General features: G+C 49.3%; 1 protein-coding gene across 1 annotated transcript in view; it reads right to left on the minus strand.

The window, feature by feature from the left end:
* LOC149364964 (uncharacterized) overlaps positions 1 to 19,703 on the minus strand; it is a 165,740-nt gene that overhangs the window by 15,458 nt on the left and 130,579 nt on the right. The window contains exons 6-7 of the mRNA XM_089574955.1: positions 2,793 to 3,134; positions 929 to 1,152 (exon numbers count right to left, since the gene is read on the minus strand). Coding sequence (XP_089431081.1) covers positions 929 to 1,152; positions 2,793 to 3,134 — 566 coding nt within the window. The remainder of the gene's footprint in view (positions 1 to 928; positions 1,153 to 2,792; positions 3,135 to 19,703) is intronic.

Below are 19,703 nucleotides of genomic sequence, written 5' to 3' on the forward strand. Positions count from 1 at the left end.
TTTGAAAGCCACGGAAGGCATAGCACAATGCTATTATTTTGTTTTCTTCATTTTACCCTTTATTTTTTGAAAGAAATTAGGTTTGGTTAATGGGGGTTTAACGACCCAAAGCAGGCTATGAGGAACGCCGTAGTGAAGGGCTCCGGAAATTTCCACCACCTGGGGTTCTTTAACGTGCACTGACATCGCACGGTACACGGGCCTCTAGAATTCCGCCTCCATCGAAATTCGACCGCCGCGGCCGGGATCGAACCCGCGTCTCTCGGGTCAGCAGCCGAGCGCCATAACCACTGAGCCACCGCGGCACCAGAGAAAACGGACGACACAAGAAGCAGCTCTGGCCCCCAAATGAATCTTTTCCGCGATTATTGACAAACTACAGGCTACGCTCTGTAATACGTAAAACTCAGATACTATACTACACTTCGAGGGGGGGAGGGGGGGGGGGGGGGAGTGCATTGGACGTTTTTTTCCTGTTTGCCCGTCGGATCGCCCTTTGCTATTGCACCCGGAAATGTTTCGCAGAGATCAAATGACACTTCTTTTTAGATTTTTTTAGCCCGAACTGAACGAGGGACGGGAGGGAGGCCTCTGTCTGCTGAGCCTGAACAACGTTTTGAGAAGAGGACTTCCGTCCCCAGTTCTGACCAGATGAACAGGAGGAATTGTTGACAGCACAAAATGAATACGGCGCAGGAGGGAAGCCTTCACAACGCCATATTCCCCTCCCTCAATTTTTTCTTAAGCGTTGCATCCGAAGTAAAGCACAGCGCCCGACTGCAAGACGCTTGTGCCGATAAGCAAAGACGGTAGAAGTTTAGCGACGGAACTGAGATTCCAACCCCGGAACCTCTCGCATGTAAAGAGCGTGCTCTGCTACCGCAGGCTCGTTGATTTTCCGTAAAGCTCTGAGAGCGAGGGGACTCACCGCCTGGGCGGGGCCGGGGCGAAGGCGACCCTCGCGGCGAGCCCGTTGGGTCGTGGGGATCCCGAGGCGCTCCTCTGGCGTCCGCTGGGCGAGCCCGACGAGCGCCGGCTGCGCACCGAGGACCGAACGCTGCACGCCTCGGACGTCGACAGCGGGCTCGCGCGGAGAGACGACGCTGCGCTCGGTGGCCGGGAGCTGATCGGAACGGGCGAGCCCCGGCTGTCCTGCGAGCGGGGGATAAGAAGCCGGCTCCTGTACGGAGTGCTGGGAAAACTAAGACGTGGATAGAGAGAGACAAAAACTTTATTATGGCAAGTGTGTTAGACCCTCCTTGGGTCCCTGGACCACCGCACGGTCCCGCTCTACGAGCAGTTGCATGAACGGCACACTATAGAACGTCCAAACGTTCGCTACAGTTGCTGAATTGGCCTGAGAAAAATTAGTTTGTTGTTGTGCGTTGGGGTTTGTTCGTGGTCGTAAGTAATGGACCATTTGTTCATGGTTTTGTATGACCGTTGTGTTTCCTTTTTACAATTTTTTGCGCGTGTGTGAAGTGTTTCGCCGTACTGAAGGCGTTTTCATTTGTGTTCTCACTGGGAGCAGCACAAAAGTCCTACTGAAGCGAACAAGAAGGCCCAAACCTTTCTTCGCGGTCTTATCATGCCTCTCTCTTCTGTTCATTGCGTGTTCCCTGGGGATGTTTGAGTGACTTTGTTTTGTTTCTTTTTCAGCGTGAGGACAGTGCAAGAAGTTGTGAAGCGCATTTTAGTATTCCACCTAGGAACAATGCGCCCATGAGAGTTGTTCGTAAAGTGCCTATATTGGCGAAAATGATCAAAAAGAAGTAAGCCCGCTTCTCAAAGCGCTAAAATATACTGTAGCACAATCAATCAAAAATTGCTTTGAAAATAAAAGTTGCAGGCGCAAAAGATAACATTTACTTAGTGTCGGTTACCGGTGTGGTAATGCGAATTTCAGCTGTAGCAGGGAAGGTGCCGAATGATGATGCTAGTCAAAGCGTTTAGTAGCTCTGAGCAGGGGTACCTTTAGCAGATTTTGCATATTCCGACCAATCACTGATTTTCAATCTGGCCAGGAAGCTTGGAGCGGCGTCACTTTTTTCTTACCACTCAGAATGACACGCTGTCATGACATCGTGTGTGACGCCACTCCATTCTGAACAATCGGTGCGGGGCGTTGTCATTACGTCTGAGGTGGGGTTACTCCATTTTGACCAATCGGCGTGAAGCGTAGAGCCTGGTGTGTTACGCCTGCAGGGACGCTGCAGAGACGGAAGACGAAGCACTGACAGCTTTCGCTGTAAGCGTGGAAGTGGCAGGCTAACAAATATCAGCAGGAGCAAAGCTTCCTGGACCAGGTATGACGCTTCAGGATGGATAGCGTATAGAACGGATACAAAAAAGAAAAAATACAGAGAAAGAAACAGCTGGAGCGGCTCTTTTATGATCGAATAAATGCACTGGAGAATCCAACGGCACATCTATCTCATGCGCCATGATCAGAAAATACTTGTATCCGTCGGAGAGACGGAGATAGCGTTGCACAAGTCGATGGACGGGAACGCTCGATCTCAGGTCATCGCTTTTAACTTCGGGAATTTTGGAATGCAGAGAGAGGTTGGTGACGGCGGAGCTATAACGCGATAGGCAACACAGGCTACTCGGGGTTTATTAAAGCTAGTAGGCATGCAGGCGGGCTATTAGGCGAGACCAGATCATGTCCTGACCAACCAGACAATGACCGTGGCCATTTCTTGACAGTGATCCATTATGTCTCCTCACGGTTGTACCTTCACATAACAACACCGTCCCCCGCCATTTACACTCGGTGTCCGAGTGCTTACCTCTAGTGCGCCTGGTGCGTTGGAACAGCGCTGCTGCTGGTGTGGCTGCCAGCTGTCCTCGAGCTTTTTGACGGGCGGCGGCTTGTCGGTGAAGTGCCTGTTCAGCTCAGTGGGCGACGTGTTGTCCTCGTTGCTGGACGGCGACAGCAGGTCCGGGTCCACGCTGCGGTCGGGTTCGCCGGGCCTCTGGTAGTGCTGGTGGCTGGGCGTCACCGGCACGCTGGAGGGCCTCGCGCCGCCCACGCCGGCGTAGTGCTGCTGCTGCAGGCTTCGCACGTTCAGCTCCAGGAAGCTGTCCGCCACGGGGTCCTTGTGCTTGGTGCGACCCGCCACCTTCTTGGCCTGCCGACAGAGGGAGACACGGACACGCGGCCGCGTACTGAGTAATGCGCTATTTCAATCAGAAGGCCCTCTCCTCCCGCAGCACCTGAGTGGATTCGCCGCTTTAGGCATGCTGCTGTGGAGTAGTTTTTGTGTGCACATAAGTCCATGCCTTTTCCGTGTTTTATCATCACAGTTCACTGATCTGCTTTCCGCCAGGACCGGATTTATGGGATACTCTAGGGGAGGACGTTATGGGTGGGTTAGTTGGGAAGCGGGGGTGTCCTATTTCTTCAATGCATTTCCTGGTAAAGAAAATGGAGGTTCAAATTGTTTTTCTTTTTCATAGGAAATGTCTCGCTTGGAGGGGGCTGCGAATTGTACCTCCTTTTTCATCGCGCACGATTCAGACCGACCTTCCTGTATCCGCGCTCTGAATAAATTTCCTGTCTTACCGATTCAGTCAAGTTTCCACGAAGAAAACCTAGTATTCAGTTTTGAGCGCATGCCGTCTACGGTGTCTGTCCGATAACGTTTGTAAAGAGAGGAAGGCCTCCCCCAGTGAACACCATTGTCATAGGCAATCCCGGCTTCTTGAAAAAATAATTTTAGTTATGAGGCAACTGTGAAATATAAAATACTGTTATGGAAACATTGAAGGTAATGGCCCAATCTTCCGATGCGCAGCAAAATCTTTCCTTTAATGTTTGTCCGTCGTTCTCATCGAGTAGTTAAACCTGCCATAGAAAATTGACTATTTAGTCAATTTTCTGGTGTTTAGTTTGTATCCGTCAGTCAGTCAATAGTTTTGGCGTTCGGCTACTGATTGCAAGGTCAAGGGATGGAATCCTGGCTGTGGGGGCCACATTTCGGTGGAGGCGAAATGCAAAAGACGCCAATGTGCTGCGCGATAGTGCACGTTAGAAAACCACAGGTGGTTTAAATCAATTCGGAAACCCGCATTATGGCACCCCTCATAGCCCGTGCGTCGCTTCGGGACATGTTAAACCCCACATTAACATAACATAACACAGCACAGCACAGCACAGCAAACAACATAACACAGCAAACAACATAACACAGCAAACATAGCACAACACAACGCAACATAACTATGGGTTCGGACCCCACCGGCGGCACGTGATTGTGTTTTCTTCTATTCTCTCTCCTTTCTATCATTTCTACTCTCTCCTACTATCTCTCCTTTCCACTAAAACTGTGGTCTTTAATTTTTTTCTTTTATTTTTACGCGCGTGCACGCTGCAGAGCGCAGTGAGGTTAAAAGAAGGCAGAAAACAAAACCAAAATTGCGTTTTTTTTTTTTCAAAGGGTATAAGAGCGAGGCGGGCCCCACCAAAAACACCAAACACTACAAGATAATCCATTCGCCACAATACAGCACAAAGCCCCATAAGCCTGTTTCTGGATCTCTACGCCCTGTCTGACAGCACACGACTGCCGTAAGCATTCCGACAGTAGTGGATTAGGGCTTATACCGTTTTGTGTTTTGTTCTCTCGTGCCCAATGAACCACTCCCGTTTCCCTAAATTAACTCACCGCTCCCTTTCCACTTGCTTCTCTTTCTTTGTCTAGTCCAATTGGCGAGCTGCCAATGTTTATGTCTGCTTCGGTCGGGCGACTCGCGCTCATCTCTGCTTTGTTCCTAACGGCAGTGGCGCGAGTTTTCATCTTGCCTGAGTGGAGGTAGCACGACTCGAATGACTCGAAACAAACGCTAATCCAATCACAGCAGCAGGCAAGTCAGGCATTCGCGACCGGCAAAAGGCCGGGTCAAACGAGATCGTCCCTGACCTGCAGCTTATGTGCGTGTATTTTGTGCGGCACATGCGACGCGCCCCTGTAGCAATGTAATCTCGTCCGGTGCGGATTAAAACGGAATGCTCACCGCATTACCCTCCAGCGTATCGCGCAGCCACGTTGAAGCCATCCAACAAAAGGGACGCCCTGCCACGAAGCAACAATGGGACTTCCATGTGCTCTGTGCAAAGACGATGGAATTCTGACGAGGCGCTTAGAGCTGCAGCGCTTTTCGCAGTAGGCGGCGCATTTGCGAAGCATTACTGGCGCGGTATAATGATTTGCATTTGTCCCGCGCATTAGTGTCAAACACAAGTGACATCTTTGACTCACAAAAAAATATATAAAAGAAAACGCTTCGGCTCTCCGTATTGAAGATGAGGTCAACGTCAAAACTATTTCTGCCAAAATTACAAGCCGCAAAGATTCCATCCACCACCCGCTGTCTCGATTGAAAATAGCGCGGTTGTTTGCCGAGCGAAAAGGAGGGAAAGAGAGACACCTTTTACGCCTCTTCCGACAAACAGCCCCCGAGGTAAGCGGAGACGTTATTTCTGCGGGGATTGCGCCTTTCAGCCGCAGAGACGACAGTTGTACTTACACGCGTCAGCCTTATCGGAATCCATTACAATCCTGACGCGTCTTTTCGGCTTTGGGCAAAAGACGCCAGTACAGACAGGGCAACGCACGAGTATAAAAGGACGAGGGGAAGAGACTGGGCGGAAGGACAGTAATGCCGGGTTCGGTTTCCATCGGTGGCGGCCTTCGCCGAGCGGACAGCGGCGCCCGATTGAAAAGGGGGATTCCCCGCGGCAGCGGTCGAAACCGCATCTTTCGGCAGCTGGAGCGGACAAGAGGTGTCATGAGGAAGAGCCCGGGGGGTGACGTCGTCTTGTATTGCACATATGTTTGCCCTTGCTGACACACGCACAAGAAAGGTGAAAGCCGTCCCGTGCCTCCACATTACCTCGACAATAAAAAAAATACAGGTGCGAGCAATCAAAAGGGGAACACTAAGGTACAACTCAAGAGCAGAATTTATTTCCGTTCTTGCGTCGAACTTAACACGTCGAATAGACAGAAGGGCCGTGCTTCAGGCGCAGGACAGAGCTGATCGGTGATCATTCGAAAGATGCCATTGGGTCCCCTGCAGGTGGACGTAATCTGGCCGACCCATGATGATGATTATGACGAGGATTCGCACACATATTTTGCGAGTATTCGTACGCTGCATGCAAATAAAGAGTCTCATTTCACATTGCATTCGCCCATACGAGTACGGTATCACTAAAGACACACGTAAGTTTAAGCGAGAGCTGTCTCTGAAGCTGAATTATTATGCCTTCGATGTACACAGCATTGCTTTAGCGCAACGACTAAATGTTTTTTTTTTTTTTTGTCACTGGGTAACCACTTTATGGTACGCGCAGCGCTGTATTGGTGCAACAAGGCTTACAAATGTCACAAAATGAACAGGTACGGTTGAGAGTATAGCCTTAGTTTTCATTTCTGTTTATCAAGGCTTCACGTCCCTAGACCACGTGGCTTGAAGCGAATGACAATATTAGGCGAATAACTGCAACTGCAAGTATAACGGCCGCAGCAACAGGTATATCTCCAAACATCTCAGAAACGACCAAAAAATGAGCGTATCGATGCCGAACCGTGTGGCAGTCTTTTGTGAGCTAGGGCTATCAACCAGTATCTGTCGAAATAAAATCAGTTTATTTCGGTTATCTTAATCTTTGCTAAAACATGTAAAGGTTTTACACACGAGGTTAATATCGTAAAGTTACGGGTATCGTAGGGACAACACCGAAATGTTCGATGACATCCGCCGTTGTGGAACGCAACCTTGTGAGAACGATTTAACGCGCAAGTGCTTTTGCAGACATGGAGAATAGCAGCTAGAAACGCTACTAAATATTACGTGTTGCTCATCACTCAAGGGTTACTGTGCGTCTCAGCCCGACATTGGCGAGTGAGTTGAAGCCTCGACCTGCGCGCAACATCTGGGAGCGTTCTCCTCAAATTCATGGCGACGTCATGACTATGCACCACTCATTCCTCATTCAATCACTATGCGTGACTCACTCACTCCCTAATGCTCGCTCACTCAATAACTCATACTCACTCACTTACTCACTAATAACTCATATTCACTCATTCACTCAATCACTCATACTCACTCACTCAGTCACTCATACTCACTCACACTCACTCAATCAATCACTCATACTCACTCACTCACACTTACTCACTCACTCACTCACTCACTCACTCACTCACTAATACTCACTCAATCACTCACTAATACTCGCTCGCTCACTCAGTCACTCATAATCACTCACTCACACTCACACAGTCACTCATACTCACTCACTCACTCACCCACTCACTCAATCACTCACTAATACTCGCTCGCTCACTCAGTCACTCACAATCACTCAATAACTTATTCACACTCACACAGTCACTCATAATCACTCACACTCACTCACTCACTCAATAACTCACTCACTCATACTCACTCACTCACACAGTCACTCATACTCACTCACTCACTCACTCACACACTCCCTCATACTCACTCACTCACTTACTCAGTCATTCTCACTCACTCACTCACTCACTCACTCACTCACTCACTCACTCACTCACTCACTCACTCACTCACTCACTCACTCACTCACTCACTCACTCACTCACTCACTCACTCACTCACTCACTCACTCAGTGACCACCTGTGGCATGCCGCCTTTCTCACTCAGTTGCAGCTGTACGTTTACAATGAAAGGAAGTAGTAGTAAAGGGAGAGAGTCCGCGACGCCGACGACCGATGCCCGCGGCGGTCGGTATCATCGTGATGCCAGCCGAAGGGATAAATACCAGGTCTGCCGCTGACAGGTTGGTCCTGCAGTTCCCTCGGGCGGCCCACCAAACCCACTCGTCACGAGCGGAACGCAGTTCGCGCCTATAACCACCCCTATTGCTGGCTTGCATTGATTCGGAGTTATTTTTTTCTTCTCACATTGCGTTCCACGCACGTTCGCGCGGTACCAGATATGAAGGATTCTTGAATACAGGTTGGATCTTGTGCCAGATCACGTTAAGAAAACAGCGCGTGTTGTGTCAGTCTCTTTTCACGGTGAAGGAAACGACAGCTCTGGCACCTGGGACAAAAACGCACTACGAAATAAAAGCTACGTCCCTGACAAGCTTTCTTTTTCTCTCTCTCTCTCTCTCTCTCTCTCTCTCTCTCACACACACACACACACACACACACACATTATATATATATATATATATATATATATATATATATATATATATATATATATATAATAAAAAAAAATCCCCTGTGCCCCTTGGTTTCTGTGGCTGTTGGCTTCTGTCATATATATATATATATATATATAACTCTTCCACGCACGCTGTCACTCAGCAACCATTCTGATTTCGAGCCGCCGCGAACGACCCGAACCCTGTAACTCGTCCTGGCAACAATCAATTGCTTTGATTATAGTTTCTGGGGGCTTCTCGCATCTTTCATCATTATCTCGCTTCTCCCCAATTTCTTTCACCCCGTGTCTGTCATCGCTGTCCGAAGCCGCGGAACTTCGAGGAGGAATAGCTAGCCGGCCTTCGAAGCGTGAGTGATGTTAAAGAAACCCCGAAACAGGTCTCGCATAGAAGCCGTTCACAAGCCACGTGAGAGAAGCAGCACGAAAGAAGTACATCACAAGCATACGCGAACACACCATTCCCAAGGTGGCGGACACCGACAAACTGGCCTTCCGGCCGTGGTACCACGCCGTGGGAACTGGTCTACCGTGCGAAGAGAATGCACGCGCTCGTTATCGCCGCCCGTACGAGAGACAGGTAGATAGAACGCGTCCTCGCGTGCGCGCACAGGCAACGCTACAGGTGGCGCCCACAACGAGCATAACAACGGAACCCTTTCCCACGGCGGGCTCTTCTACCTGCTTTGCATGCTAATGGCGCTCCTCGCTGCATGCCGCCTATACAGAGAGAAAAGACCTTTGTGAGGAGCGGTGCTGTAGATGAAGAAAGACAAGCGAGAGGATTTGATACATAAACTGGTTGGCTCGCACTCGCCACTTTTTGCTTCCGGTGTGTAGTTCTTGGACACACAACTCGATGCCCTTGTGTACCACATGCACATCGTGGAAACGTATGCCCTGCCTGCCTCGCTACACAGAAGACCACTGAGCGTTAATGGTGAAATCCTTAGCTGCGGTAGCAAGGTGCTTGAATTCAAGGTCGAATTAGGAAAGGTTGCTCTTGGCACGTGAGGACTCCTTCCGTGATTCAAAGGCGCGTTGACTATGAGATCATTAGCTATATTGTAGTGCACTGATGGACAATTCGCGGGCACACGTTAGAACGAGCCACTCACTTTGTGTGACAGCCAGTTCACCTTTGCGCTTTGGTCGACGGCAGCTTATTATGCACGGCTACTCGGATTTTGTGAAACGCCATGGGTTGGACTATTGAAGAAAGTATGGTAACGATTTTACTTCCGAGAGCGACAGAGGAGGTTACGAGGCAAGAAGTGCAGAGCGAACGGCTTCGAACTGTACGTTCGACGAAAGGCGGTCTCTCGCAGGTGCATTAAAATTTCAATTGCGTGGGAACATTTCGCACACCACCGTAGTGGAAATACACGTCGAGGTTGTGACTTCGGTGTGCGTGCCGACCTGGAACGACCATGGCCACTCAGACACCTCAGCGTACCACCTTAAGCGAAAGTTATACAGCGTAGTTATACAGCGTAGGCGTAGTTATACAGCGGCCTGAATTCGGAGTTACCAATACGGCTGAAGGCACATCTGACAGAGAGAGGAAGATAAATTATAAGTTCACAGAAGGGCGTTGATGTAGGCTGGAAGAATGTGTCTCTCCTACTCAACAGTGGGGCAAGGAAATGGGAAAGGACAGATAGAGGGATACAGTGAAGATGGGAGTTGATGTCGTAATACGATGAGCGACACGTGGTGTCCAAGACAGAAAGCACATGTTCACGCACACGCGAGCTAGCACACGTCATACGAGGTCTGTTAGAAAAGTATCCGACCTTTGGCCGAAGAAAAAAAACTGGCATAACTGGAGCGTTAGAAACCTAATCACCTTCAAAGTAGTCTCCTTGGGACTCCGTATACATCACCCAGCGGTGCTGCCATTGTTGGAAGTATTCCGAAAAGGCCCTTTTCGGAATGGAATTTAGCTCTGCTGTCGTTCCAGCCATAATGTCCTTTCTTTTCTGAAATCGCGCTCCTTTCAATGGCCTCTTGATTTTAGGAAACAGCCAGAAGTCGTAGGGGGACATATCAGGAGAGTAAGGAGCCTGTTGAACTACAGGAGTCTGGTTTTTCGCCAGAAAAGTCTGAATCAAATGCGAGGAATGTGCAGGAGCAATGCCGCGAGGGATGCGCCAATTTCTTGTTGACCTCAATTCCAGTCTCTTGCGCCGCAGAGCCCCACATAGGCGATGGAGGACATCCCTGTAGTACTCTTTAGTCATTCTTTGATCCTGTGGGGTGCGTACTCGTGGTGTGCCACACAGAGGGAGTCAAAAAAGCAGTCAGCATCACTTTGACATTGCTGCGCACTTGGCGGGCCTTCTTTGGTCTTGGTGACGTGGAATGCGTCCTCTGTGACGACTGGGATTTGGTTTCCGGGTCGTACCCGTACACCCAAGACTCGTCACTAGTGATTACGGCGTCGGTGAAGTCAGGGTAACTGTTTGTGGAATCCAGCATCTCCTGTGAGACTTCAACATGAAGCTGCTTTTTCTCCACCGTCAGCAGCTTCGGCACGAATTTCGCCGCAACTCTCTCCATGGCCAAATCTTCGGTGATAATGGAATGTGCAGAAAAATTGCTGATGTCCACCTCTTCCGCCATTTCTCGGATAGTCACACAACAGTCCCGCATCACCACAGCGTTCACTTCGGCAGTTAGCTGGTCATTTCGGCATGTTGATGGCCGACCGGAGCGTGGTTCTCTCTCCACAGATGTGCGGCCGTCTTTAAACCTGTTGCACCACTGCTTAATGTGTGTGCTGCTCATAGCATCATCACCGAAAGCCGTGTGAACATTTCTAATGGTTTCCACTTGGCTATCGCCAAGTTTCTGGCAAAATTTGAGGTAGTAGCGCTGCTCCTCTCGCTCCGCCATATTCCTTGCAACAAAAAACCGACGAGAGCACTGCGCACTGCCTCACTCAAACGCTGCTTCCCAGCGACTGACGCTATCGGCAGGCGGGAAAAAATTCGTGCATGCGCACAAGGGTTCAAGGTCGGCTGCTGTAAGCGCGCTTGTTTCATATCCAACAGGTGTGCGCAAAAAAAAAAAATAAAGTCGGATACTTTTCTAACAGACCTCGTACAAAGGCTCGACACATCTCAAGGTCAGCCGGCCAAGACACAATGCGCCCTTCCTCGCATATAGGCACCGCTGACAGGGATGCGTTAAAGGGAAAAAGATGCAAAGGACATAGAAGGGAGCCTGAAGAGATCAGGCGACCCGTGAGATTCTCTTCTGACCGCATCTGTATTTCGTCTTCCAGGTAGAATCTGGGCGACATTATCTTTTCTAGGCGCTGTGTGTGTGCAGCAAACTAATCGACGTAGCTTTTAATTAAAAAAAAGAAAAGAAATTTCATGCCTTCAACATTAGGACACATGTAAACATTTGACTCGGCTTTACCGCTGATGGGAAGCACTAACACCGACCGTTAATTAGCCTCATATAATGAAAGGGCTCATGCCTGGATTAATTATCTTGAAGGGCGGTATAGAAATGATTATAGAAATTGCTGTTCGATATGCAGCTTGATCCTTGGCTTCTTTTCCGCTTAGAGCCTTTTTCCGCAAGAGAGAGAGAGAGAGGGAGAGAGAGAGAGAGAGAGAGAGAGAGGGAAAATGGAAGAAATGAGGCTGCAGCAGTTGACTGGCAAACGATAAAGGAAGGTAAATTTATTATTCAACAACCGCAAACTGCTGCCTGCTGCTATCCCTTCTTTTGTACCACTGTGCAATGCGCTTCAAAAACATTTGCGCGTACTGGAGAAAGTAACAAGTCACAATTTAGTAGTCTAAAATGAGCAAAGGCCAGATGTAGCGCGGCCTCCGGCGTGCACAATTTTGAGTCCTAAGATATCGTCTCCTGAAAAATGCTCATTATGCCAGGAGTGCACTCGGCACTCACCATCACGGCGATTGTCGTCATCGCCTTCAGCATCAGCATGAAAGCCACCACCATCGTCAGCAGTAAAACCGTTCCTTTAATAATCACTGAGGCGTACAGCGCCTTCGCTCCGATTATTCTGGACTTCAGAGCGGTAGTTTAAAAGAAGACGACTCCGCCGGCGCAATTAAAGCCCACTCTCATCGCTGCGTCATTTTCATTGCTTTTATGTAGAGGACTATAAAGCTAAACTCGCAACCCGTGCACAGCAATGCGCGCCATCTATATTTCAGATACGGTTTCAATATTCGAGAGAAATTGTTCCCGAGTACCTCATTTTCATCTTAGAGCCCCCACAAGAAAGAAAGAATATCTGTAGGACGGTGCACTGCACGCTTTCTGCAGAAGAGCGCATTAAAGATTTCTCCGCTGCACTGGAAAATAATCAGCCTAGTCCCTGGACACGTTTCCGACGTCGCAAGATGAAGAGGAAGCAGATGAAATAGATACAGAGAATAAAATAGCGTATCAAAATACGGGAGATGCATAAATACGCAGAAAAGATGGAAGAAAAAAAAAAGCGAACCAAAGCAAACGAGTAATTCACCTGTCGTTCCACCCAGATAAGACATAAAGAGAAATAACAAGAAATGAGCTGCGACGAAGGTGCAGTGGCGGCCGCGGGCATATATACCGAGAGCTACGACAAGCCGCCCAAGCCTCGTAACATTAATGCAGGCCATGGACCCGCGCTTGGGATGAAGCGTATACGGGAGCACACACAGAAGCAAGAGGCGGCGAGGCGCACTGTTCATCAACGTTCAGTCATACGCCGCCACCCTTTCCCGCTCTTCCTCGAAGAGGAAAAAGCGTCGGTCATGCATTTTTAAGTCACGCCGGCGGAACAGCGTTGCATCAGCAGCGGGAAGGCGCACGGAGGGCCTTGCGCGCGTCGTTAGTTAGGCGGCTCGGAGCCAAGCGTAGTATAAGCGCAGCTGCAACGGTATACGTAGCGGTGAAGCCGAAAGCCAGCGCGGCTGTGTGTGTGTTTTAGACTGCTCGGCAGCGCGCCGCTGGATTTTAAGCTCGCGGCGCCCGCAGGCACTAGCACCGTGTGTAGAGAGCCTGCGCCCCTCTCCATGCCACTTAAAACAGTGCAGTGCTTCAGAAGCTATGCCTAACCGGCGTCAATCATGCAATCGGAAGCAGCGACTGCAAAAAGTTTTTCGCCATTCAGGGCTCTATCTGGATGTCTGGCTGTCGAGCGCTGCCCAATCACAATAGGGCATGCAATTGTACAGCCATGACACCGGCAGATAATGATAACGAGTTGTGCTCCTGCCTGCGATTTCGGGCGCTAACTGGCCGACGCCGGTTCTAAAGCATTGACAAATGCTGCATGGTATTAGTGGAAAGCCAGCAAACCGGCTTCGTACGGAGATACCATACTTAGTTGGTGTGCCGGCGTGAACCGTGAAGTACAGCGCTGCGCTCGCTATATGCAGTGTGCGTACGCATACCAGGTAAACACACCGAGACTTGCGGCATTCGCGGTCCAAGAAGAAGACATCCCGCCGACGACGCTGGCTTCTCATTAATTACAGTCGCGCCCCGCCTGCTAGCTCGGATAAGTTCGCCGCGTCGCTCATCTTGCATAGCTTTTATATCACTTCGTTAAAGTTCTGGCATGAAAGCGCGAACATGCCTGGAAGAACGACTTCGGAGGTTTGGATATAAGTTCATGAAGACGAAGACGACGACGTTTAAAGACTCAAGCTCTGCGATGTTGGGCCTTTCGAGTAGCGTTTTGACGCGAATTGAAGCAGCCTTGGGAGAAATTTCTCGGTTTTGAACTTTAGGAAATCTGATGCGGTGTCCGCGGCCTGAGCTCCAAGTTCCAGCTTGCTCTATGCATTCGTTGTAGGCTTAACTTTTTACACAGAATTATAGGTAATGTCGCATGTCCCCGCAGGCGCGAATGAGCAAGATAGCGAGATGCATTGTGTTCTTGCTCAAAAACGAAACTTGATAGTTAAACTGTTCACTTATCAACAGGAAATTAAGGTTCCAATTAAGGATGTACACTCGGTCCTACGCAACCTACGTAACCTCCTCTTAGGCTGAAAGTTGCAGTGCTTAGTTTCCGCTGCATAGCAGTGCGAGCCACACGCTAAAGCGCAAGCTTCATCGCGCTTCTGCCGAGACTGCTGCCTTCGTGCGAACGCGCTGCGCGATAATTAATTTAAGCTGCACACCCGCTGCCAGAAGAGTGCGCGGTTCTCAAGGCAGTCGCATGAATTCAGCGCACACGCGTTATGGCGGCATAACTACGCAGTAAGGCGCCCCTCGTAAAACGGTTAGCATCGATCTCATATTCTTTGGTGCGTTGTTCTGAAGGAAGGATGTAATAACAACAATTGAAGGATCCAACAAGGACAGGGAAATTTTGTACGCTGTATGCAAGCACAAATCTCCGCGCTGAAATGCGTTACAAGAAACAGAAACGACCATTCCATTAAAACGCGCATTCTTTTATACTTATACTTCACTTCCTGTCATGGTTGCGATCTACCCAACAAAGTTTTTCCGCGACGTCAAATTCTGTGTGGCAGTGGGCAAATTGGATACTAGAACATCAAGCCTTTTTCTTGCATGCTGAACCCAGAGAACAATACGTGTTTTTTTTTTTTGTTTTTACTTCCTGAGTTGCTGGTTTTGACTTGTAGGACTTCGACAATGATTTTGGGTTTTGTCATTTAAGTACGGAACTTTCTCGGTGAATAAATTCGGTGAAAAAGAAAAAATAAAACGTCTCGCACATCACGAGCGCAAATTTTCTTGTTTAAAAGTTTTTCGCCTCGTATTTGGACGTCGGCATTGAAATTTATCTCGCATCCAAGCTCGCTAAAGTAAAGTAACGCACTTTGTCGCACAGAAAAAGTGCTTTTTGAACCATGCTCGATGTTAGCCACACAGCAGTGAACATGAACACAGTCAAGCAACGAAATATACAATGTTCACTCAACGTCAGACACCAATTCTCACGAAAGATGCACCCGTCAGCATATTCAATAGTTGTCCCTTTCCAGCGTATCAAAACATCGCGTAAACTGCAAACAGTTTATCGTCCATGACAAGCAAGGCGGCCGTCGGGCCTATGCCGATGAACTCAGCCCGGTCACCTTACACCAGCACGAGCTCCTGTAACCGTTCAGGAAATGAGCGGGGTACGACTATCAGAGTGTGTGCGTGCGTTCGATTCTGTAAAACTAAGTTCCTGTATACAGCTCAGAGCTCAGTCGGTGCCACAGTCGGTATGTTAGCCCACACACAAGGCCCATGCGAGTGCACGACAAACTAGTGGCGAGTATACAAACCTGCCCCCCCCCCCCCCCCCCCCCCTTTATTTTTGTACATGCAGCTCTTAATCTCCGAAACCGAGTGAGATTTGTCCTCTCGCATACAGAATGAATGTTTCATGAGTTCTTTTGTTTGCTCAAAGCGGACAACTCCGACCTGTTGACGGAAACGTTGCACAGGTTAGCCGACCGCTGACCTGCGCATGCGCTGTAGCTCTTGCAGTCTCCGCTATGGTGGTCCCAACTAATTTCACGAACTGGGCTCGCTTTAATCCCTACCAGGCCAGAAGTTGATAATCCGTCTCACCGAGCTGAATTCAGCTCCGCCTCGAAGCCAGTCAGGGTGGGTGGACGGACCGAGGGGGGAGGGTGGAGGGGGACCGAGAGAGTTTGTGTCGCAGATTGTAGCCAGTTTGTTTGCACTTGCGACAGCCTGTTTCGAATCTCGCAGCTATAGAACTCGAGGTCTGCGCAAAGCCGGATCAGACAGGCCTTGCGGAAGCGCTTGCAATCAGTGCGTCTGTATGCGGGTACGCGCAGCTCACGCGACGGGGTGGAGCTATACGCAGAAGCCAGAGCTGCAGACTTCGCAGAATGGCGAGCGACCAGCTTCCGAGCTCTAACGCTGAAAACTAGAATCGACGTTAACAAGTGGAGTCTAGAGAGAAGATGGCTGTGAAATTTACCTTCAGCCGTTACTTTTCCTGTGTCCTGTCGGTGTGTGCCCCTCGTTGTATGCCCGTGTTCAATAAGCGCAGTTCATAACCATGCAGCTTTTTCGCTCTCCTCTTACCTTCCTTCTTCTAACCTAACGATCCTTCAGAAAGACACACGCGGAGTGTTTAAATACTGTTTCTCTCCTCAAACAACAAAACGTTGGAACCGGCTACCACGTGTTTACGGATTCTGGTCAGGGCAATATGCGGCCTTCCATGTCCCAGCAAATGTAGAAAGTAATAAACGCAGCGAAATGCCCATGACGCATGATGCCGTAAATTTTTATCGCGAAACACTAAAAAAAGAAAGAACAGGTATGACCGCCGAAAGAAATAAAAAGTGGAATAGCAAACCTCGAACTGCAAGTGGTCGAGAAATATTAGTAATGAGAAATATCACAAAAAACAAATTTTCAGCATTCAATTATTGGTTACTCCATAATTACATGTGACAAGCAGAGCTTTCTTTTCTGTTTTCTGACTATAGTTAGTTTTCCTCTTCGTCTATATTATCCAAAATTCATTATCAAATTTCATAGAGAAATAACCAGAAAATTCGCAACTTTGTGCAAAAAGTTTGATCCCTCGCGTATTTCTCACAACTGTACCTTGAACCCACAGAAATCTGCGCAGGCAATAAACCGAAGTGCGTAGGAGCTGCATCGCGGAACCTTTCGGAAGCGGCTTTCGCAGTTGGATAACTTGTTCCGTTCGTCAGACATGATCGAATGCAGTGCAGGTATCTGTGGCTCTTCGATGCTAAGACGCTATCGCGCCGAAGCAGTCTTGGAGTGGAAAAATCTGGCGCAGCGCATATCCTCCTGCTAAACATAACAGCTGCTGCACTGTTAGGTAGCTCAGAAATGTGGCGAAGCCGAACGTTCTTTCACGCTACGCGGTAAGCAGGACAGAAGGGAGGCCAGAAAGCCGTCAGTTTGCGAGGCGTGCGTCGAAGCAGGTGCAAACAGAAACGCATTTTCTGTTTTATCTGAAGCAGAATTTGGCTCATAACATTATCACCTATGTGCGCATTAACGTTACACTCAGAACTTGCACTGACGTCTTCAGAGAAAGCAGCGCCTTTTCAATGCAAACGAGCGACGCAGTCAAAGAATGGGAAAACAGCGATTCGAAAGTTCACTGTACTTCTACAGTGAGAGATCAGACATCACTGCATCATACAAGAGGCACAATACACACACGAGCTCTCATTGTTATGTGAAGTATTGTTTTTAACGTATGCCACTCTTAATGAGCCTTCTAGAACGCATCGACAGAAAGCAGCGGTCGTCATTATCATAACCATCATAGACTAGATTACAGCCACAGCGGAACAACTACCTCTTCCACTGACATCCAGTGACATCCAGTTGTCCTTCGGCAACCTATGCCACCCACAACAGCATTTATTGACAATGGTGAGAAAACATATACGTCTTATTCCTCTACGTTGTTTGTACAATGCTGTGACCCTAAACATTCCAGCGGCTAATCTGCATAAATAAACGAAGTCACTATGCACATCGGTGCGATGTAGTCATGAAAGGCGTCTCTGTGTAGCATAGGATACGTCGAGATTTCACGGCTATTTTCAGCGCATTCCTCAATTAAAAACAACAACCAAAGACAACACTGCGACAGTGAAGTAATAGTAGCTTCAGTTTGGGTTCCACATAGCCAAATGAAATATTTATGCCTAGTAACTGCAGCACATTCTCAAAGCACCTGTGCGACATACTACGCAAACAAGCTTCCCTTCCGGTTGAGGGTTTCCCCCACGTGGAGGCGCTTTTTCTACAGTTGTAAGCTCATTATAAACTATGAATAGAAAAGCAAGCACCAGAGAGAATTAGCGTAGCCTATCCCCCCCCCCCCCCCCCCCCCCCCCCGCCCCATCACGCACGCATATATACAAACGCCAACAGCGAAGAGGACAAAGGGCAGTACAGCCTATAAGAACGACCTATAGCGCTTCCTATTCCTTTTTAGAACAACCGAGCTCGACGTTCAATGCGGGGACATGGAAGCGAGCGGGAAGTACTCCGCCCTGGCGCCCAAGAGCTTGCGAGCGCTCAAGAGCCGAATGAGACAGGGCCGCGTCAGGCAAACAGCGTGTACGGGGTTCAACAGCAGCGGGGCTTCAGAGCACAGTGCAGGAAGGTCGACACAAATCCTCTTGCCTGCCAGCCTCCTCCTCTACCCATCCCTCCAACTCATCCGACGGGAAATCTGGCAGCGGAGCGCGGAGCAAGGGCGACGAAGCGCACGCGACGACAGGTGTATGCCTGCTGCGAGCGGTTCGTGCTGCGTCCCTTGGTTCCGTGTGCTTGCTACCTGAGCAGCAAGCTGTCCCTCTACACCCGCGCTCATGCGACGGTATTCTACGCTCAACCTCCTCACCCCCCGCCTTCACCTCCTTCCTCTCCATTTCTCTCGGCCCGTGTCTTATTGGATTTGCGCGGCGTGCGAGCGCGCATTCTTGTGCACACATAACAGACGGCACACGCTGGCTGGCTCAATTCGACGCGTTCGCTCGCCCGTTCGGTCGTTGGCTGGCTGCCTTGGAGCGGCGATGTCACGGGCGCGTTGTTTTGTACATACCTAGCTGCTTCGCTTCGTTTCAGCGTTTCCGCTACATCGAACGAAGGGAACGCGCGCGCAGCGTTAGCTTGTAAGACGGCGAACGATATAGAGAGCGTGGTAAGCGCGGCGAGGTGGATGACAGTGTATACAGTGTTAGGTGAGCGTGTCGCGTACAACAGCTGGGAAAGATGTATTACGCGAGACTTATCGGCGCAGCCTATTTCGTGTTTTGCCTCTCAGTGCTCGCTAGCGCTTCGCGTACTAGAGATGCGTTCTCCAGCTCGCTAAGCCGGAGACTATTGACAGTGCAAATTAAACAGAATCTTTTATGTGGTTACATATTACAAGCACTCTTGTGTGCTCTTATAATATACTGAGATTTGTCACTGCTTTTTGCGCATTAACGTGGACTAGCTAAGTTACGGCGCTTTCAGAGGGCACCTTGCGTGACTCGATGGCACTTTGGCCGCGAGCGAAGCAGTCAAATCAACTTTCGAATAAGCTCATTCTATTGCAGACGCTCATTGTTAGTATCCTCTCCTCCCCCTCCCCCTTCCTTTCCTTCCTTCCTTCCTTCCTTCCCTTCCTTTCTTTCCTCCCCTTCCCTTCATTTCCCTTCCCTTCTTTTCCCTTCCCTTTCTTTCCCTTCCATTTCTTTTCCCTTTCGCTTCCCTCTTCCTTTCCCTTTCCTCTTCCTATCACTTTCCCTTTCCTTTCCTCTCCCTTTCCTTCCCTTTCCTTTCCTTCCCTTTTTTGCTTCTTTCTTTATTTCTTCCTCTATGGCTCTCGCGCTGCAGTATTTAACCACCAGTAACGTCACTACCGAAAGATTATTGACCTAAAATGACCCGGCTAAGCTCAAAGTTGCAACGCTAGTAACCAAATACATGCCGAAGACGGCTT

Source organism: Amblyomma mixtum, chromosome 2, assembly GCF_055824585.1.
Source record: "Amblyomma mixtum isolate Tamu chromosome 2, ASM5582458v1, whole genome shotgun sequence".
NCBI classification, from domain to species: domain Eukaryota; kingdom Metazoa; phylum Arthropoda; class Arachnida; order Ixodida; family Ixodidae; genus Amblyomma; species Amblyomma mixtum.